The 22786-nt window shown below is 40.5% G+C and overlaps 1 protein-coding gene across 1 annotated transcript in view; it reads right to left on the bottom strand.

Annotated features, from left to right (window-relative positions):
- Positions 1–16174, bottom strand: part of angpt1 (angiopoietin 1) — a 43044-nt gene extending 26870 nt beyond the window's left edge. The window contains exon 1 of the mRNA XM_030788545.1: positions 15779–16174. Coding sequence (XP_030644405.1) covers positions 15779–16174 — 396 coding nt within the window. The remainder of the gene's footprint in view (positions 1–15778) is intronic.
- Between the last annotated feature and the right edge of the window lie 6612 nt (positions 16175–22786).

The raw sequence follows: 22786 nt of genomic DNA, 5'->3' as shown, positions 1-22786 counted from the left end.
CTGGATATGACCAAAACCATTTTTTGGGGGGTGAACTGTTTCCATAAATCAGTATTCGGTCTTATTTCCCATCAGTCTATGATTGAAAATAAGCCATCCTTTTCTGTCTCTTATGTTTACCTTTGAACTTTTTCTTTAGCCAGTCACTTTTAAGGAAGTGGCTATTTTTCCCATTGTAAATATTCACAAAAGCTTCACAATTTAAGACCGAGAGGAAATAGGAAACACTTCATCCCACGACAAGGAAAACACTTGGTGAGACATACTTTTCCCCTTCAACATTCTGGTGGCGACCAAGACTGATTTATCCGTTTTGACATTTGTGAATGTGCATAAACACAGAGCTAGCCTGGAGATCCCTCAAATCACAGTGCTTTCTGTTCACACTGAGTCTACTGGTTAAGTGAGAGCTTCATAAACAGAGAATTAATATTTCCCAAACTCCTACTTGACAGAGAGAGCGGGAGAGAGAGAGAGTTTGAAGGTTTAGAAGGAGCTAACTGCTGTGTAGAGAGGTTGTGCTGTACGTGACAACAGCTGGGGGGTGGGGGTGGGGGTGGGGGGGGGGGGGGGGGGCTAATGACATTGTCTGACAAAGCAGGCTGATGTTCTTGGGACTCATTCTCAACGTTTTGCAAGGGGAGGTATGAGCCATAGCATGTTAAACCCAGTAACAGGCCTCTCACTGTGGATTTTATGAGCACTGGGAGCAATGGTCACTATTTGCTGTTAATGGTAAAACAATCTGTTTAAAGCTGTCATCAGCAGTATTAAGACAGTGATGGGGGAAATGGGAGAGCACGCCTTTGTGCAGAAGAAACTGTAGATAAATGTTTACATATTGCATTATGAATGGTATAAAAATTTGATCTATGTGTGATTCAGATTCTGTGTTAGTGGTTTCATGTACCTGTTTATTCACAGCAGGGAGCCGTAACCCCTCTACTGAGTCCGCACTGTTTAATTAACGCTGCTAATGTAAATCTCACCGAGTTCAAAATACTGACTATGTCATAAATCTGAAGATTACACATCTCTTAAAGTACCATACAATATCTAAAAAAAAAAAAAAAAGGAAAAATCCCCTAAGTTTTAAAAACAAAGTCCGATCCAAACCCACTCCGAGAGATGCCAGACCTCCATTGCAGATCAGTACAGTGTTTACACTGGGCCGTAAGCGTATTGTGCTCAGGGAGAATAGAGTCCACGTAAGCAGGGGCTATGATTTAGTGTTCACTTAACAGAAGAGGTGTGAGACATAGACCCCGCTGTAGGGTTGCGCCATTGGTCTGAACAGTCAAAGGCTTATAACAAGAACCATGAGTCACAGTCTGGCTTATCTCACCCACTGTGGTCTGACAAGGGGACTGTGGTGGGGCCTCCCACCTCCTTTGGATGGCTTGGCCCTTTGAAAACACTCTAATGGCTACAAGGAATGAGCAATTACCAGCGGTCAGCAACATAGTGTGATGTAAAAAAAAAGAAAAAAAAGTATTCTAGAACCTCAAACAAACATTACACTTGCTTGTGAAAATTAGGGCCTGCTATCGTCTCTAACGAGGACCAGATTAGCAGGTAGGTTTACGGCGTAATTGGAGACCTACTTATCGCAGGGTTATAATTCACTCAGTGCCAAGGCTTGTGCGAAGTCGGAGGGCCGTACATAATTCATTCTGAGTCCTCTAGCTTGTACAGTTAAGCGGGCCGTGCATAATTCACATTCACAGTCTGCGAGGTTTGCGAGGAGTTTTTGCGAGCTTGTTTTGCGGACACTGTATAACTTAGGGCTGAGCCTCCAACTGACGTTGTGTGGATGAGGATTAGTGAAGTAACAGCTCAAGCAGGATTCTCAGTTAACCTTTACGACCTGTATCCCACGGTTTAGTTTCCAGGCATTCACACACACACACACACACACACACACATACTCTCTCTCTCTCTCTCTCTCTCTCTCTCTCTCTTTCTCTCTTTAATTTTCACCCTTTCTTTCTCTCTTTCTGAACTTCTAAAAGGGGGGAAGCCCTAAAGAACTTCTCTCTCCTTTTCAATTTTTTTTCCTAAGACAGTTTTAAATGGTTGCTCCTCTCATTTCTCTGACTGATAGGAGATTTTGGGGCATTGTTCAGCAGACTCGTGGCTGGTTGTACTAGAATCTCATGTGTGGTCCACTTGCCCTGACTTATAACTGGAGCTTCGGTGGATCCTGATTCCTGGGTTCAACTCATCCACGGAGAGTGTGACTACCATCCCGAAAACAACCAGTGTACATGTACCATGTATGAATGCACATCCACGATTTCATATTTCTGTCCACATGAGCAAGCATGTAATTTATACACAGTTATATAGATCATCTCGAAAAAGTAAGTAAGAAAGAAAGAATGGTTTCACGGTGTATGATTTTGCTAACTAGAAATTAAGAAACAAGTTGTAAATTTCCTAAGTTCCTTGTTTCACAGTATTCAAAAGCTTCCAAATGTACCCTCTGTTTTGGAGTTTGAGAGTTTTCAATTTTCAGGAATACTTCACAACTTTGACAAATTTCTAAAATGATCATATTGCAGATTCTTAAATGTTAGAATCAACAGCACATGACCTGAGCATTAAAAAAAAAAAAGTTAACAAATTATTTCACAACTCTATATTAACTAAAACTAAAGTACTACAGAATAGCATAACTGAAAATAAATGTTTCATTTATGTAAAATCTGAATTCACTAATGTGGATTTTCATTTAAGCATCTGAAACTTTCTTTACCTTTAATACAGTTTAATAATCATCTCTCATCTTTAATCCAGTGTTACTAATACGAATGACTTACTCTATAGTGATTACTTCAGAATTCTTGATTAAGAATACATATGACCTCTTAAAATGTCTGTGCTGTGTTTTGTCCTCATATGTCATATAGTGCAACACACATGTCACAAGAGGGTTGAAAAATGTACATTATGAAAGATCCAGTTTTTCTGATGAGGCCACAGGGACAGTAACTGTAGCAAAAATGAGACTGGAAGACAAGCTAAATGTGAAGGTTTAGCACACAGGTGCACGCCGAAGCTGAGCGATTATTCAACGCCGTCCACAAGGATTACGCTCGCGATAAAGACAAATGCCCACAATAAATGATAATCTCTGCTTCTTCTTACTAAGTCTTGGTGAAAAAAAACCCAAAAATTTATACCGAGGAATATCTGATTAAAATACCCAGTATGGAAAGTACACCAAATCCAGACACACGAGTTTACCTAGCTGAGATCACGGTCAATCTGAGAGGGATGAAAAATTTCACGGAAAATGAAGATAAAATCCCTTAAAGCTTATAGCTACATAGATGTGGTATGAGGTCCATTCTGTTCCTGTCTCTTTCCTATAAATCAACTCTATAACGTTGTGGTAAGGAATATACCTCCTAAAATTATCGTATATGCTGCCAAATGCCTCAGATATGAAAGATTTCAAGGGATCCTTAAGAATTATTGGAATATACTCCCAATGACTACACACAATTTTTTCTTGTTACCAAATCGTAACATTATATGTAATAATGATATAGTTTGTAGAAAGTTTTATGATGATATTTTGCAATGTATTACGCCGACATTATCATTTCAATGCGACCAAGGCTCAGTAAGGTCAAACAAGTTATACTGATCTCTAACCTTTCTTCTTAAATATTTTCATCATCCAAGCTACTGAAAAATACTCCAAAGTTGCCATATTATTCTATTCCAAAACAACAACAACGACAATGACAACAGAACTTTGTGACTCATGTAAATGAGTAAATGGGGTGATAAGCTCGGGTAATGTAGGATTGTAGTGTATTTGACATAAAAAAAGGAAAAAAAAAACAGTCAGTGGACTTGAAGAAAAGAGACTGACAGGAATTGTTGTCGAATGCACATTGTGTTTGACGGCTGCTGGGTGAAGGAGATGCCCTCATCTGACAGTAAAAAGGCCAATGCACTGAAAGCACATTTTAACTCGGACCTGTACTTTTATAAGAACAGGAGATTTTGATTCACTCGGGCCGTCATCAGGAGTCCTGATGAGATCCAACAGGATCAAAGCGTTCTTCTCGTTAATAGAAGAGAACTATCTGAGATATGCCTTCTTCTGACGAGTAAAACAAGCAAAAGGCAATTCATTTTTGACATCCTGCCTTATACTGTAGACGTCTTCTCAGCATAAGACAAAGACAGAGAAAAAGTGTTTGCTTTGACTCCCTGTTCCTTCTTGTTGGAGACTAAAGACACTCATCCAAAAAAAATGTTTACTTTTTCTTTTTTTCTTTTGGATTTTTGGTAGTGCAGTGAAGATGTTTGCTTGCTATTCTTATCAATATTTTCCAAATGGGCTTTTAGAATTGGTCTAGACAGAGATGATTTGGCTGTCTTACAGGACAGTGTTCGAACGATAACCCTCTACAGTGAAATGAAGTCTGAGGGTGCTAAATATCTACAAGCTGAAATGTAGCCTATTAAAAACAGAGGCATTATAACTGTACTTATCAAGTGCACTTCATTCAGTGGTTGCTGACATACAGTTTAAGGGCTGTGACATGGAAATAAAGGGGTTTTCTGGGTTCCCCTATGATGGCGTCTTTCATGTGAAACCATGAGGATTGTGTATATATATATAGTTTTTTTTTTCCAGTAGAGATTTTTGTATGAAAGTATGCATGTACGTATATTTTTTCAAATCCTCCGGTTACCAAGGCTCTCGAATGGCCAAGAAAATTTTGCGGGTTCCAAAAATGACTCTAATTAGTTATGTACATGTAGATGCACAGGAGAGGAAATGGGACCCGAACATGAGAACGCAGAAAGAGGACCAAACAACAAAACAACTCCCAAAATCAGCTGAAAAAAAAAAAAAAAAAAAATGACGGCGACAACAAAGAAAACAACAACCTAGCAACACGGAAATCGCTACCACCATGGGAACTTGTTTTTGGATGTATCAAGGCAGAGGATGTGGCTTTGCAAACCACTTGGCAATGTAGTTAAGTCCTATCCAGTCCAAGTCCTGACAGAAATCACGGCATGCATTAATGGCACCATCCCTGGGTTTTTTTTTTTTTTGATGATTTATTTTAAATCCACAAAGGCACTCAGAGAAAAAGAATGTTTTCTTCAGGGTGACATTTGTGAACATGATAGTTTTGTGTGAATTCAAACAGAAAACACATCTGACTCGGGTTTTCGCAGTCGGTTTTTGAGAGCGACCTTATTTTTTTTTTAAATTAGCATAGAAAGAAAACCAACGAAAGTCACATTTAAACTTTCCATATGATTTCATGGAATAAAATGACTTACAAGCCCAATTCTGGCTCCACATTTCATTTATTATTTTCTCAGCCATAACCACATACGTTACAATCAAAACTAATCAGCTTAGGCCTTTAGAATTGAAGTCTCTCTCACAAGGACTGGCTGGACTCTATTTTCTTAGCTCTGAAACCCTCACAGATCAACAGGCTCTTACATCAGGTCTTAGTTATGAAGCACGGCTTGCTTCATCCCAAACAGTGAACAAGGGAGAACCATGTATCATCTCCGTCTTGGTGTTTTCCAGACAGGTCCCTTTGAAGCCCGTGGACTGTGATGACATCTCCAGTCATCGAGCCGTGAGGGAGACAAGGACGCAGAAGGCAGACTGTGTCCCACTATCGCCCGGACCTACAGACTTAGCAAAGTCAGAATCTGTAATGGCTCTTCCATCTCAGTGTGGTCTCATGGTGTCAGAATGATGAAGTGAATTATAATTCTGCTAGGATTTATTGTTATCTCAAAGCATTGATGTAATATGATGTCATCCAAGACTAAAATAGCTGATGTTGTCATGTTTTGTTGATAGTACGAGGACCGTTCCACAAAGCATTGCCATGGGTTAAACATAAGTCATATTTGTATGATCAAGTCCAAAAATGCAATAAAACACTAGAGAGCCACGAACTGAAATTACAAATACGCTTACGTCAAACAGTGCACCAAACATACACAACGTGTTGATGAAATCATTGAAGAGCCCTGTTTTACTTTTTTTATATAATTATTTTTTTGTATAGAGTTACAGTACAGAATATTTTTAAATAATAGCATTGTCGTCATATTGCGCCATAATATTCATGCAACGCTGTGCTAGCGTTCTCACTGAACTGACACAGTTCCACTCACTCTTCATGTCTAAACTTTTGGGGGGTTTTTTCTAAGCATTTCATCGCACTTTTTCCCAGTTTATTGGTGGCCGGTTCCCTAGTATTTTTATTCCTTGCCATTTGTAGGTCTTTGCAACGTTGCATTGGCATCTTTTCTGTTAAAACCATTCAAAGTAACCAAGTACTTTGCACCCAAATGAAGTACCCAAACGAAGTAGCATTTGTCAAAAGAAAAAAGAAAAAAAAAAAAGCTTTGACGTGGATTTGTTTGTCAATCTAGAGTTTCAAGCACACCAAACATTGAGTGGAGAAAGCTACAGCTTTTCTCCTCTGACAACAATAATATGCAGCCAGTTAAAATGCGATGTAGTGCTCTGGTTTACAGAGAAAGTATATTTGGCCAAAACATTTGTGTCTTAACCAGGAAGAAAACTAAACATGTCATAACATGCAAAATGCAAACCATTTGAAGCTCAACCGACGCAATTACTGTTTGCATGTATATCTTTGTTGTGTTCTGTTGCTACTACAGTTATAGGGTGATCGTTTGTTTGTTTACCCATAAAGTAACAGTAATATCTGACAGATTTATTCATTTTTACGCCTGGCTTCGCTCCGCTGAAACGTAAGAGAAACATTCGCTTTACTGTGGAATTCAAATCATAACCTTTAGATTATAAACAAATTAAACCAGTAATAAGCAATATTTTCAATGAAGTCATTGCAGGCCCTGTACACCCAGAGTGGAGAGGGGTAACTTAGAGGACGTTAGAACCTAAAATCCTCGTAAATCCTAAAGCTTAAGTGCAGTGAGCTACGATCTGGACAATGTAACAATAAACGCTGAGATATTGAACGCTTTTTGTGCTTCTGCTCTGCTGCATTGGAGGAGAGCGCTCAGGATCCTTGTCGCCATGGCGATCTCCTTTCATCTGCCTGAATCTCTGTTTATTTTTGCTTTTTCTGCCTGGAGTGGAACAGAAGTGTGTATGTGTGTGTGTGCGCTCACATTGACAAGCAAAGAGAGAGAGGCAAAAACTCAGCTAAAACAGCTCAGTTCCAAGTGGTACAACAGACCCGTCATACATTTTGAGCACTGTATGTACAGCTCAGTGATAAAAGGGGGATGTCTGTGGTGCTAATGGCATTTAAATGTTGGACAGCTTCTAATTCATACTTGTGCAGGTTAAAAAACACCCTTGAAATTAAATTGAGTACCAAGGTCGAGTAGTTCCAAAGAAGGAGAGAGAGAGAGAGAGAGAGAGAGAGAGAGAGAGAGAGGTTTAGTTTAGCTTCATTCCTAAAAGACCCCCTGCCTTGAGCGTGCTTGCTCTAACATTTAGAACAACACACACACACTTGATTGAACTTCACTGACATTAAAGCCTTAAATTAATAATACAAAAAAAACCTGTTGTGCTGGGGGTGGACTTAATAAAATAAACGTTCAGGGCAGATTTTAGGAGAATTAATTAACTGGTTAAATCCTGGCTAAAAGAAAAGACAGTCTTGAATTCTTGAAACGTAAATGGTTTGGACAGACAGTATTCTTTTCTATTTACATTCACAGAATAATGTGATTACAGTCAATATTCGGATTAAGATGACCATCTGATTAAGGTGTTTAGATGTTTCCGATGTTAGATGTCTCCTCATAAACAGGAGTTCCCCTAATAAGCCCTTTTACATGAAAATAAATGATCATTTGATTAAGCAGCAGAAATCAGAAAGAAACTGGGCAGGTTCCAGGGGTAGGTTACGAGCCAGACGTCATCTCTGGCAAGTGTTGTGCCAATGGAAACAGAGAAATGCGATTAAGATGTTTACATGTTCAACTATTCCTAAAACAATGTGAACAGGATTGGAGAACACAACTGCATTTCCTGCGGTTATGATCTTAATTGCATTAAAAACAATCAAACCATAACATTTCTGTGTCCTCTTCCAAAAATCATAGCACTTTCTCACTGACATGAAAACCGTATTATTAACACAAGAGTAAACGGGGTCCTTGTGACCACTTTATGCTTTTTAACATTATGACACTGGTTGGAGCAAAGACAGAGACAGACCCCCGACTGCAATAATGCCCACAGAAGCGAATTCTCCCACCGCACTGATCTGTGTTTTAAACTGATGTCCAAACACTGATTTACTAGACCTGCTAGAGATTAACCTCAGAGACACTGCCCAGAAGTCCATTCACAAACACACTTGGCTCGGTAATGGACATGTTTCACTGGGGGAAAAAGAAAAGGCCTGTGGACCTTAAATACTTCAGATTCAAAGATGATTCCAGAAATCCCATTCTAAATATACTGGTGTCATATCAATATCTGAGATCTAACTGCCAACTGCTGAGGCTTTCAAACATTCTTGAAATATCTACAAACAAATATCATTGTATTTTATTGTCTCTGGTTTATACCCCCCCCCATCCCCGCCCCCGCATCCCCCGTAACAGAGAGTAACCTATTTCACTTCTTTTCGGCTTGTTCCCCTTGGCTTGTTCCTTAGTATCAGCCTAAGGGGCACTATAACACTAATTGCACCTGAATGAAAGTCCTTCCTTGGTCTCATCCAGGGCATTAACCTAAAAAGTCTCCATCACTGAGGTAATTGAAGCTAAATTGCCTACAGTAATGGCTCTTGTTGGAGCTGAAGGTGCCTTTTCTGTCCACTGATAGCTTAATGTGGTCTGACCTCTGACTCCCATTTTTTTTTTCTTTTTTAATGCACCACTCTAGCTTTTGGGAGAGAGGAGAGGTTGGGTCCATGTCTTCAGCAATTATCTGCTGTCGGTCTTCGCGGGCACACCCCCCTGGTATTGTAAGGAATGTGAGAAGGTTGGCCGTGGGCCCAGACAGGGCAAACATTCTGCCTCTCGGAGCTCAGACAGTCTCCAGAGCTGATGAGAGTAAGAGGAGGGTGTGTAGGAGGGTGTCACGTCCATCATAGCCCCGAACCATTAAAGCTCGGTGTGGACTACATGCACGCTGTGCCCTGCCACACAGCACAGTCAGCTGGTTTAAAACCCAACACTGTCTGTCGTTGTGAAGCAAAAGGCAGGCGGGCCAGAAACAGCTTCCACACATGTGAATGCGCAATGGTAAACCCAGTAGACATCAAAGGCAAACAGAACAACTTGCATCAGTATGAATTATAACTCAAATAAACTGGATTACAGTCATACAGCTTTTGACGTAGATGGCTGTGCAGACCAAAGCAAATTAGTGGTAAGAGCTTAAAAAAGCAAAAGATTTAACTTTCTGCCAAGATTACAACTGGGTTACATCACGTTAGGTTATAAACGCACGGTTGTCTGCGGTGAACAAAGCAGCAAATATCTCAAACCCAAAACCTCACCAAAAGGCAGAATTTCTGTTTATTTTGCAAGCTAATATCTCTTTTGAACAATGATTCTTTCTTAACGTTTATGTCAGTTTAATTTATAAAACGCTTTTATTTTGTTTCAGGGCAAATCAAATATATTTCTGAGCTGATAAAATTCTGCCTTGGCTAAGGCAGATGACAAGAGGTCCTCAGTACAATGAAACACTCATGTCTCCAACATAGCTCTAGTGTTACGAGCACAGAAAAGTGAGAAAGATAAGAAAATTGTCCAACCATTTCAAAGGGAGTAAAAATACAATTTATCACTCTCTTCCTTGCTCTCTCTGATTTTCAAATTGAGCATCATTGGTTTTCTCACAGTCGAGATAACATTCTTCTTCTTTTTTTTACTTTTCTTTTTTTTTGTTTCGGCTGACTTTTTTTCTGTGTTTGGCTTCAATCTCTTTGCCGTCTTCCCTCTGTAAACGTGATGTTTTGATTTGCAAATGTGGAAAAGTTGAAGTTGAACCAAAGGAAGATTGTCGTGCAGTCCTCCAAGAGTCCTGGCGTGCTGTGTAGCGTAGGCTGACAGAGACAGTGACTCTGAAAGCAACATCTGTGTGGACAATCCTCACTGGGACAGTCCTCAATAGCTGCATACAGGGACGACAAAGGAATTCTCTCTCTCTGCCCCGCAATCACTTTTATCAAGTTTCAAGTTTATTTCATTTTATCTGTGGGATTAATAAAGATCAGATGGGCAAGGGTTCAGACTTGAAGAGAGACAGCACTCGAGAGGGGGTGTGGGGGGGGTGTGGGGGGGGGTTGGGGCTTGAAGATGGACTAAGCTCAGAAAGAGATAACGCTCTCCAATTGAGCCAAATGTCCATGTTTATTTCTCCTCATATCAGATTTTCCTTGTGCTATAAGTGCCCTCCCCCCCACCACCAAAAGATGTGCCAGAGTGAAACCATAGAGTTTGGAATAAGGGAAACTTTTAAAATACAAACTGTATCAGGCAGAGGCAACACTTAATTGTTAGTCTGTAGTACGTATATGGTAAATACCTAAAGCAGGCTGTGAGGCTGATTAAGAGATTTAGTAAAACCCAAGGACAAAACTCCAAGGGTTCCCCCCAAATATCAGAACTCTTTTCGGTCAACCATCAAGTAATCACAAGTAAATTTGCTGATTGAGTAACACGGTAGATATCAGAGCCCTCGCAAATAAATACAACTTTATTATTTGAAGAGCCGAGGAGAGGGATCGCAGTAACATACGGTTCATACAAGGGTCATCGTCGTCGATCTAAGTCAACGTGCCAATTTAGTAACATTGTCCCCACCAAAAATGTATTACATATATTCATTCCTATATGATAAATGCAACTTTCTTCCATAGTTTTAAAGAAAGAGGGGTCAAACGTCCGTGTCACAGAAAGCTGAAACTTCCTGATTAGTCGTCATGGTATCGGTGTGCGAGATTGATATCAACTGTACTGTCACGCCACCACATTTATAAAACGGTAACACCAGGAAGAAAAATTAGAGCCATTAAAGAAATTAATATACCTTGGGGCATGAGTAAAGCAAAACATAATGCAGGAAATTCTCAATTTATTTCCCGTACTCTCACATTCTGGTAAAGCCTTGAGCAAAATGTCGGGAGACGAGCGGATGCGGCGAAACGCCCAGGACGCACCTAACAAAATACGATATATATATTTTTTTTATTGCAATTAAATCTAAATAAATTCTAAGTGGACTGTTCACCAGTGGGTGATCGGTTAAATCTAGCGCAGGAAATTTAACCATATGAATGTGTGACACCGCTTGGGGAGGGAATCCAGAGAGACCATGAGAGTGTGTCTAAAATCGAGATGGAAATGAAGCGGTTTCTTCCCCTTGGCTTACGTAGCAGCGTGGTGTCGGGTTCTGGAGCCTTTTCTGTCCTCTATCAACTGTCCCGCGCCCTAACGACCCTGCTGAAATACGATTTCTGGAAAAAGCATTTCAAACGGAGTGACCTGCCATACAGAGTCTTGACAAAACCTTACCATTTACTGCCAACTCCTTCCTGAAATCAAGAATACATATGAGGCTGGTGTCATTTTTCACAGTCATCTCAAAGCTGATGTGACACTGGTATAATGTATTTTCTTAGGTAGTCCCCTGACGGGCTAAGTATGGTGCTCTGTTTACTTTTCATCTGTGACGGGTTTTTTGGTGTAGTTCTGCTGAAAGTGCCACCATTTCGGTACCTTTTCGAAAGTTCATTTGGGACAGGAAGGAAGAGCTTTTTCAGCTCGCTGAATGTCTTCTTAGCTTTGCGTTGCTAGAAGATTGTTGGTTTTGGCCCACACCATGGGCAAAAACAAACTTTTGATACAAAGGAAGTCACCCAAAAATAGCTTGGCTGTTCCTTACCCTTCTTAGACATGCTGTGTGGTCATGTGATCCCACAGCGGACAGAACAGGGATCTCCTCTTTTGAGGAGAGGAGCAGAAGCTAAAGGGTTGTAGACATTGAAGACAAGGATTAACCTTGCTCCTTAATGCTAGCTGCCAATGCTGGGGTTCGAAAACCAAACTTGAATTTCACAGGGCTGGCCTTTGAACCATCCTTTTAAATCACAGCCCTGTTTTTGCTAGAATCACCATCTTTGGAAACGTGAGCTTTGAGTGGTTTTCTCCAAACACGGGGGAGTGTGAGGGTCTATCCCTTCAGATTGTTGAGGACTCCCACATGGCAAAGGACCGGTCTCTGCCCAAAATGGACTTCGGGATAGGCTTTAGTTACTCTGAAAAATTCTTGGGGGTTGACACAAACCTAAATGAAGGCCTTTCTATGCTGGATGTGCTCAGTCTTAACAGCTAGCGTGATTAGATAAATAACTATTTTAAGAAACAGTCAAATGTGCACACGCTTTCCAATTTGTTATGTTTTAAAACAATCAAAGCCATCCGCACTCACAACACAAGTCCTTTTAAAACTCTTGAGGGTCACACTGCGAGGTTTTAATGGTGAAAAACGGAGGAGGGTAGTCTACATAAGTGGCCCATTTCCTGTGCTAAATGATAAAAGATCACAGTCAAATATTAGGGCAGTCTCTGCACCATGCCTGCTGTTACGACTAATCCCTGGACAAACAGAAGCCACCTTTGACTGGACAAGAATGTTATCAGTGTCTGCTCTTACACCCCCCACCTCCCCACCCCTTCCAACGCCCCCCCCCCCCCCCCCTCAACCCTGACCCCCACCCTGATCCTCTTCCAGTCAGCAGAGCTGAATTCCAGAATGCGAGAGCCGTAACGGCGCTTACTCGTGTCTGATGACTCGACCCCACACAGGCCCTCTGCACAGTCCAGCGAGAGACTGGACCCCATCAACTGTCTTTCATCGGACTCTGGCTCAGAGTCGTATTGGACTTTCCAAGGCCCTCCACCATCAGTCAAAGGCTTTACATGATTAAGACAGATAGGCCGGTGGGGACACTTAATCTTCTTTGTGATGAAATATGTTAACTGCATCCTCATGTTCTGTGAGCACAATTACGTTGAATTAGCACTGCGCAGTTTGACTTGGGAGATTTTTCTCTCTAATTGGTAACTGAAGTTCTTCTATTTTCTCTGTCTAAATATGAGGATTATCACATCTGAGTTCAATTTAGCTTTTCTCAGTGAACTATTATTTTTGTTGTTGTTGATGTTTTACAATCAAATTAGATATTTTTTTTTTTTTAGTATCCAAACTAAACTGCTTTCTTTAAAGTGGACTCTCATGAAATTGTGGAGAGGTACAAAAAGCAGCAATTTGTAAGAAAAGAGGCATTAAGGTCTCAGTAGATCTGCCAGAAACTCTTGCACCCTGCATTTTTGCATTTGAAGAGAATTTCCCCTTCAGTATCTCATTAGTCTAGCACTCAGCCTGCAAACACTGCCAAGCTGTTTGTTTAGCACTGACAGACAGATCAAGCCTACTGAATAGAGCTCTTTTTTTTTTTTTTTTAAACAGAGTCTTAAAATAAAGCACAGGCTTTCATAACTAAAGAATGCCGTCTGTCAATCTGGATTTTTATTATTACATAAAGTCAAGCGTCACTGTTAACACTGCATTTCATTAACGAGCAGAAGAATTTACAGTTTCATGCATGTCACATTCTTGACAGATTGTTCTATTCTAAGGAATGTCTTTTCTGTTCGTCCCATGAAAATTCAATCATCAGCTCAAATCTTTCTCTTCTCCTCTCTACTCCTCTCTCACTATTTACACATATACTTTTAAGAAAATGATAGACACCATCCAAAGTTTCAGTAAAACCACAGAGAGGTGGTATGCTGTGTTTTATCTTTAAATATTGTAGTTATTGGCATATGCCCCGCCCCTTCCCCTTAAACAGTTCACAATCCCTGAGCTGTTTAAGGGCAACTGGGGAAGGTATGCCAAACGGGCTGTCGGAGAAATGCGCTAACGGGTATTGACAATGTTAAGGTCAATTAATCACAGAATCCAGGACTAATCCATCATTCAATACACGCAACTGACTGTTCACTTTTGACCAGCCTATTATAAAAATAAATCCATGCAGTTAAGTCGTTAATCATAGAGTAGCTATCGTGGTTTTATTTTGTAAATCATATTATCAGTCATAGTACACAAGAGCGAATTTCAGAGGGCATAGTTTGTTTATATAACCTAAGTATTCATTTCAGCAATGCTTTTCCCCTCGGAAGTTAGTCTCCAAGTTAAGAAAAGAAGTTCTCCTGTCAAATAATATTTTGCTTGTATAAATATTTGTCATATCATATTCAAAGTTGCTTTCATAAAATTGGTTTGGCCTGTGTTTTGTCTAAGCTTTTTCATGTACTTGTTTAATTAAGTCAGTTCTACAGTGGGAAAATGCGTCATTAATTATGAAAGCCAAGGTATGTCAGGAAAAATTGTGTGTGCCGTTTTTCACAAACAACTACAGATTTATATGTAACATGCATATGCAACTGTGTGGTTTTATGTAAAAAAAAAAAAAAAAAAAAAAAAAAAGTATCATTTCGGTTATGTAATATGTCAGGTTACTTTTATTTCATTTGGAGTGTTTGCTAACTTTCTCCAGAGAGTGACTACATCATAACTGAGCAAAACTGCTGTCACATTTTCGAAGATTTCCGACTCTGATAACATTTCAGCCACACAACATGTATGCGCCAAATTACAAATGTTACCCATTCAAATAGAGTTCACGGGCATATTTGACATATTGTGCCCATTTAAAAACAACAAGTCCTATCACGCTCTGATTTCCAATGCAAGAATCGTAGCTCATATCTAACTTAAGTTCTGTGTCAGGTACTAACACTGTCTCTGAGGAGAGAGTGAACGGTCACACACCGTGGCAAGATAACCTAGCCACTGCGGTCTTCCTCAGTGCATTCTCCTGGGGGTCCATCTGACTTCCTGTCATTGAAGAGACAACACACTAGAGCTGTCTCACGGACTGACAAACGACTTTTACTATGTGTGGAGTCCAACCAGACATCTGTGAAATCAGCTTCAGGCACCACACAGACTAGACAAGTCCTACCAGACAGGATACTGAGATGAGGCTAAGCTCCTTTTAGATTGTACTGAAGAATATTTAGAGATAAATTAATATTCGTACTATAACAGGTTGTATATTTACAGCAATAATGGCTTAGAGGATATCTGATGAATTGAAAAATGTGCAAGGAACACATTAAAATGGGAAGAGGTTGCACTTATGATTGGAGGTACAATTTGTTATATTTGTTTGAAAAGTAAATGTACTGTGTAGTTTAGCTATTGGCACCGGCAATATTTTTAACACAGCTTCAGAGAAGTCCAGGACGTTAATGGAATATTTCCAGTGACAATTAAACGACTCTTCCAACGCTGTCAGAATCAAAATCAACAAAAACTCTGGAATTCCACTCTCACATAAACAACTTTTAGATGGAACCGCAAACACACAAAAGCACTTAGCAACAACATTAATGTTTATACTTTGTGAAACACATCCGCTTCCTATTGCACAAACATGAATCTAATGCAATCTTGCAAAAGCTGAATATATCAAAAGGATTCTTTTTCCAGTACGTGGAACTGGATTACACCACCCGTACTCTTAACGCTGTTAACGATGGAAGCAAAACTGTTCAGCGACCAGCTTCTGATGCGTCAATCCTCATAGAATATTTTAAGAAACTAAAACAAAATGATGCACAGATGAGCACCTGGATGTATCTACCATGAAGTTGTAGCTCTTACCCTCTGCAGCCACTGTGTATAATTCTCCATAACGTGCTCCAGCTGTTGGATCTTCTGACTGGAAAGATCTTGCTCAGGTGGAGGGGCGTCTCTTTGGAGCGCGTTGGCATTGTACTGGGTGCCAGCTTTGGTCTCCCGGCAAGATGCGGCGCCGTTCCCTTCCCCTTCTGGGAGAATGAAGGTGTAAGTACATTGACCGTGCTGAATCCGGTGATATTTCCGACTGCTCCCGCTACCGCCGCTGCCGCCACCGCCACCTCCACCACTAGCTTTGGCATTGGAGGTGCCGATTCCGCTCTCTGCTCCTCTTCTCTGGTCGCTGCCTCCACCGCAACTGGCAAGCAGCAGGAGAGCTTCCAAAGACAGCAAACAGCAGATGACCCTGTGCCAAGGCATTGTAAAAGTTAAAGGATTAAAGGGACAAAGTCTCACAGAAGGTTTCTGCTCCCTTATTGGTCGGTCTCTGCGGATGTCCTTGGACAGGTGGATTCGGAACGCGGCGGAGATCTCACGTTGACCTAACGGCCGTGTCCAGATCGGACCGTCTTGAGGTAACAGATCTGGATGGCATTTCTGGTCTGGTGGCAAACAAACATACACTCAGTTGTTTGATGGACTGTCTTGTTGTTGCGAGCAGGTCTTATCAGAGGAGGTAGCAGTCTCTTGAGAAGCTTCAGACACTTGCTGCCAGATGTCAGTGTGTGTATGTGTGTGTGTGTGTGTGTGTGTGTGTGTGAATACACAGCTGTGCAGTAGGTTATGTAGACACCAAGACAGAGTCCATGCAGATGTAGTGTAGTCCTGCAGTAAGAGTGGAAGTTTGTGGATAGTGTCCTCAGGCCTTCCCTGCTCTCTTTCTCTCTGTCTATATCTCTCTCTCTCTCTCTGTCTATCTCTACCTCCTTGCTTCCTCTATGCTCTGTGTGTGACCGAGCAACTGAGTGAGACTCTTTGCTCTAGGCTTCTAGCATGCTCTGAGCCTGCCCCTCACAGTGACTGGAGAGGAATTTGTGTGTGTGTGTGTGTGTGTGTGTGTGTGTGTGTATGTGTGTGTGTGTGTGTGTGTGTGTGTGCGTGCGTGCATGCATGTGTGTGAAAGGGAGAGCGAGGCAAAGCGGGACCCCAGCACAGAGGATGTTCTCAGACTGTGAGGATCGTTTTACAGGCTCTCTGACCCCTGCCTTGTGTGGCAGTACTGCCTCCTGTATGTTCAGTCTACTGAGGCTTCCCCATGCACTGCACACACACACACACACACACACACACACACACATTAAGCACAGTAAGTCTCAAAAAAGAATTGAACATCTTAAAAACTACTGACAAGGAAATGATTCTTATACTCTAACCATATGCCGGGTGCGATCTGTCTGGAAACATTTGAATAAGACTTTATTCACAAAAAAAAAAGGAGATTCTAAACAATGACAAAATAATAGACAGTTTAAATGGAATGTGACATTGAGCAACCAAGTTGCATTGAAACAGGACTCTGAGAAAACTTTCATTTTTGTTTTAGGTCTATTTTGGGGTATGTTGGACGCTGAGAAGCTGAATCAGAGGAGAAGCCAGCTGCCAGGACGCTGTGGTGAAAGGCTGGCGGTCAGGGGTCAAGTCCCAATTAAAGTCGCCCTCTCCTCTCACACACAACGTTCTCTGCTAGGTCCAGATAGAGCCTGGGCTCATCTCTGAGGCTTCTCTAATACAGACTCTGATGGGGATTCCACACAACTGGTGGGTGTGTGTGTGTGTGTGTGTGTGTGTGTGTGAGAGTGTGTGTGAGTGTGTGTGTGTGTGTGAGGAAAACTCAAGATACTAAATCTCTTAACAAAAAAAAAAATGTAACCACTATTCAGGAATCTGGGCACATACGGTGCCCTGGCATCTAAAACGCAGAATTCTGTTACAACGGCTCATCTACAGTCAAAACAGAACAAATAAAGCGGAGTAGAAAGTGCAAACTTACAATCTGTAGAGCAGTTTCACAGTTTAACATTCATATTAACATTACCAGCGAGAATACACACTATATTTACCTGCTCTGAGTTCTCTACAAGATAATTCAAGACTTTTTGATTATTTTCAGCGCTTTTCACAGTCTCGGAATAAGCTTTTCTGCATATTTTTATCACGCAGAGGAAACTGCTATGTTTGGTATAATTTTAGTTTGAATATTTTTTTCTTTCTGTTTTATAAAACAGCAGCTGGTTATTTACAAGAGGACCAAACTGTCCATATTTGCAAAATCTTAATTATAACTGTGTACACTCCGATCAGGACTCCTCGCCAGAAGGTAAAAAGACAAACATTTATTCCTGAAAGTTCCGTGTTTAACTGTAGATGTTTATTCACAGAAATGTCGTACATTAGCTGGATTTTTTTTTATAATCTTTTGAAAGAATCTGATGTTTATTAGACGGTGTTGTACAAGTAAAGTCCCTAGATTATAAGTACAGATTTGTAATGAACATGCAAATAAAAACTACGATAATAATGGTGTTACAACTATGTAATAACATGAATCAATGGAATACAATACAACCTTTAAATCAGATTTTATGAAAGATCTTGGAGGAAAATCTTTAATATAAAATAATTCCATTCGACATGGCTCTACCTCCCAGTATGAACTTAAATAGCCCATGCAAAACCCCATTAGGATTTGCCTCCTAACTTTCTTTTCCAGTTGCATTAACTACAGGAATTTGATTTAATTACATGCTTGTTTTGATACAGTTAAGACCTAAAGCACTGAATAAAGCATTTGCTCTCAGTCTATTTGTTTGTCATGGCAATGTTGAACAGATGCCAGCACAGTGCTCAAGCATCTACATGGCTAATTTGCAAACGCTAATACATCATTCCGCTAAACTACTCTTGCATCAATGGTTTAGTTCACCGTTCATGGTATAGTCAAGGATCCTTGCTGTCCCACAGTCTAGTTCATTAAATCCCACTTACACTGCACAGTTTCTACAATAGCTTTATTCACACTTGTCACTCCGCAAATACTTAGGATCTTTCTTTCCTAGCGCACCAAGCCCGGAGAGCTAAACATCCCGATTTGTTTGAGGAATTTGAAGAGTTGAAGTAAGCATGGAATCAGGAAGGGGACTTAACGGTTTTTACACAGCCACATTTGTCAAAGCATCCTTTGACAGTACACAAAAGTGACCGAGACGCTTCAAGAGTGTTTAACTAGACACGTAATGCTTAGGGTGGGGGGGTGGAAAAAAAGGGGGGGGTTGGAGAAAGGAAAGCAGAGGGAGAGAAGGAAAGGAAGCAAGAGGCTCGTTACAGGCTGGGCACATACCATTGATAGCATGCCTGAGGAAAAAAAGAAATTGCAAAAGAGAGAGAAATGGAGAGAAAAGTGTTTAGTCTGCTTCTTTGTACCTCTGGAGTCATTCCTGCCTGGGCAGATGAACTGATTAATTCTTTAAATATTTAAAAAGTCACAGTGTGGGTGATGTAATTGAAAGGGTGATGTCACCCAACCAAGGTGGGTGGTGGGGGGTGGAGAACAGCAAGAGTGACACCACTTCAAGTCATTACCCTCATACTTCTGCCATAGCTGATTACCCCAACCATGTCATCTCCAGTCTGTTGGCGATACGGTCGAACCTGACAAGAATACCCCGACAAGAGTCTGGCTGCTATCAAAACAAGCGTCTCTTTCCTTCTGTTGAAGGCAAAGTTCAGGTTGAGTTCACAGAAAAGGTAAAAGAGGAACTCTGTGTCAAATACTGTCTTTTCAGCCTCTTTGCTTTTAATCTTGATTTAGAGTTCACTTCCTGTCTCAGCTCCATCTGCAGCACCCTTATGTGACCCTGACAGACAGAGGAATTTACCAGAAGAAATCAGATGACAAAAGAAAACTTACCTTTGATGGGATGCAATCACCATGGTGACCACCAATAGGACTTGGCCCCATTCTTTCTGAATTTTGACAAGGCAACATCATAGCTCTGAAGGATGGGGCCTCAAGAAGTGTAATCAGTTTTCAAACACATTATTAGAACTTTCCTACAAAGTTCAAGCTTTTTTTCCACCCTAAAACAGAAACAAAAATTAAAGTTGGTAAAAAAAAAATATGCAGCACATTTTATTTTAGAGGGTCCCATAGTAAATCAAACCTCATGTCTCCCAGAATCTGTAAACTGTATCATTTGTTACATAAGAGCATAACTCACTGAAATATTTATTGGAAAGTTAAACACTTCAGATATTATTCCTTTGTAGTTACACAAAAGAACTTTTTAAATTCAACAAAATTGTCTTAGAGAATATTCTAGAAAGGTTGCAATTACTTAGGCTTTTTGAAATGGCATATTAAAACGTTTAATGAGGACACATTTTGACATGCATCTATTGCATGTGACGACACAATTTGTTATTCAGCTGTTTAAATGGTATATAAAATGAACTTGCTTTTAAGACTGGAGTAAATTGACAACTGTATCAGTCACTGGACTGCTCATAAATCACTTTTATCAGGTTTGTCATGCGGTAATACAGATTGTGAAACATTACCTTCGTTTTTAATTTGTAATCAGTAGGTTCACTGACATTTGCACAAGTTAATATGTAAACAAAGAATCTGATACTCTCTGTCAATTCACTAGGCAATTAAAGTTGGTTTATATGTGAAATATGACATCAGAAATATCTGTGGTTTTATGTGTTGTTCTGTTCTCTTTGACCACAAAACAAAGATCTCCACAAATGTAGAGCGTGTCAGCCAACCAGTTTCCAAGTGTCTCAAATTCAGTCATTAAGTAAATGTGATTCTACAAGTAGTTCTCAAACTGTTGGTGCAGCCAGGTTTCCAAATGTGTAGGCATATCACTAATGTCCATGGAAGAGGAAATTTTCATATCAAGATCCAGACTTATGTACCATAGCATTGGTATGGGTAATTACATGCACTCTGCAGTTTCATGCAGTACAACATTCTACCTCTGTGGAACTATTCAAAGCCCCCCCCCCCCTTCTGCGTGTGGAGTGTGGTCTTTGCCAGTTATCTTCCAAACAATGACTGAGCACAAGAAAAAAAAGCCTTGGTCATTTGAAACTTACCTCTTAGAGTTACAGGTGGACTTACCTGAAAAACGTCTATAGTAACAAAACCCCTTGCAGTGGCTATATGCCAGGATCTGTCTGCGACCGGAGCACCCATGCTTTAGGTCTGGCTTCAAACTGGCACAATGAGGGCCACAGTGGAGGAACCCCTCGACCACACACACACACACACCTGTGACAGTCTCACTCTAACAGATTTACTTTTCAATATCGTGATATTAATGCCATCCCATTTATGCCCAACAACAATCACTGGAGCACAGCTTGAGAGGAACAAGCCCATTTTTTTGTATTTTCTCTAATGTAACATGATTGTCCTCTAGTGGTCTCTCTTGCTTTTTTGGCTGAAGACAAATTGTGTTTATTCACTCAACTAGTACCATCATTCTCCACAATGAGAAACCATTAGATAGTGAGCCAAATGACAGAAAAAAAAAAACTAGAGCCACAGTCTATTCAGATTCACTAAAACAAAGCCGCAATCTGAGCTACCAGATGATGAAACCAGATGACCACAGTCCAAGTGGTGCTAATGACTTAAGGCCCACTTAGTCAAAGCTTTGGCATTTTTACAGCACCCCTAAAAGCAGCAGTCGCTTTGTTGCTTTGAAAGCATTCATTTCGCCAGATTTCCCTGATTACACACCCATCATTTGCTCATCAGTGCCCTGAGATCAGGGTAAACGATACTGAGCGAGAGACTTCGGAGCCCAGCGGCGGTTAGCTACGCGCATTATCATCAGCCGCCGTAACCTGATCCACAGCGATGAAAGACAGAACAGCTTTTATAGGCGAAAACCTTGTCGAAGAACCTTGGACCACTGTTCGGACTGTTCACAAGTCAGATTGAATGTTCCTGAAAACTTGGAGGTCACAAGAATTTACTTATGTAATACATAATGGGTGTAGGAAAAGGAGAAAAATACCTCAACTGTCTAATTAGTCTATTTGTTCTGCTAATTTCCTAATGACATGTTTTCTGTCTGATTCTTAAAAAAGTTGAGTATTCCCCCATCAGTGAAGACTTGTGTTCTTTAGCTTCATGTCCGTGGTTCTCATCACCTAAAACTGGCAAAGGCCATGACATTGTATGATAAATATTTATTCCAAATACAGGCCAAAGGGTTGAAAACACGTATGAAACAATATACACCAAACAGAGGGCGACCAATAAAATCCAATTTGTGGTTGATCAGTAAACCATAGGATTTGGCCATGTGCATTATCTCTTCTTTTCAGACATTGCCCATGCTGTGTAGAAAACTATTCTGATACACTACTTCTGAACAATGACATGGAACCACTAAAACAGGTAGTGCTTTCCCGTAAGCTAATGTCAGCGTGAACTGGTTTTGGCATGACCATCTCTCTAGCTACGGTACCTTTGCGTGGCTGTGTAATTGAATCACCCTGTTTAGAAGCGTTGGGATGATATGCTATTTTCTCTCAGGTCTTTGGGGGTGGAATGATGTATCGGGATAGGTTAATGCTGAAGTTCTCTCAGGATTCCCTCTCCTCCCTTTGGCTCCTGACAAGAGTAACCAAAGCTGAATATCTGACAAAACCCATGCAACAAAACCATTTCTGTATTTCCTCTTGAACGGACTTTTTTTTTTTACTCTGTCTGTTCTAAAATAGTATAAGGTACCATGAGCCTCATGCCAGAACCGGGGTGAACCAATTCTGCCGCTCAAGTAATCCTTTAATGGTGAAAGCGATTTAACGGAGTCCAAAATATGTTCACAATTCATTTGGGTTGTCAGATGGCGTAAAAAATTGACCTTATCACCTACCCAGAAAATGAAACAAGAAAAAGTGTTTGGTTTGTTGTGGTTAAGATCTATATGTGTTCTGAGGGAAAACTTTCTTTAACTATATTTTAGTGCTCTGATCCAATGCTATGTTCATGTATTTCCTACATGTGCT

The sequence above is a fragment of the Chanos chanos genome, chromosome 12 (assembly GCF_902362185.1).
Source record: "Chanos chanos chromosome 12, fChaCha1.1, whole genome shotgun sequence".
NCBI classification, from domain to species: domain Eukaryota; kingdom Metazoa; phylum Chordata; class Actinopteri; order Gonorynchiformes; family Chanidae; genus Chanos; species Chanos chanos.
Note: the sequence above shows the minus strand (reverse complement) of the source record. Positions and strands in the feature narration are given on the sequence as shown.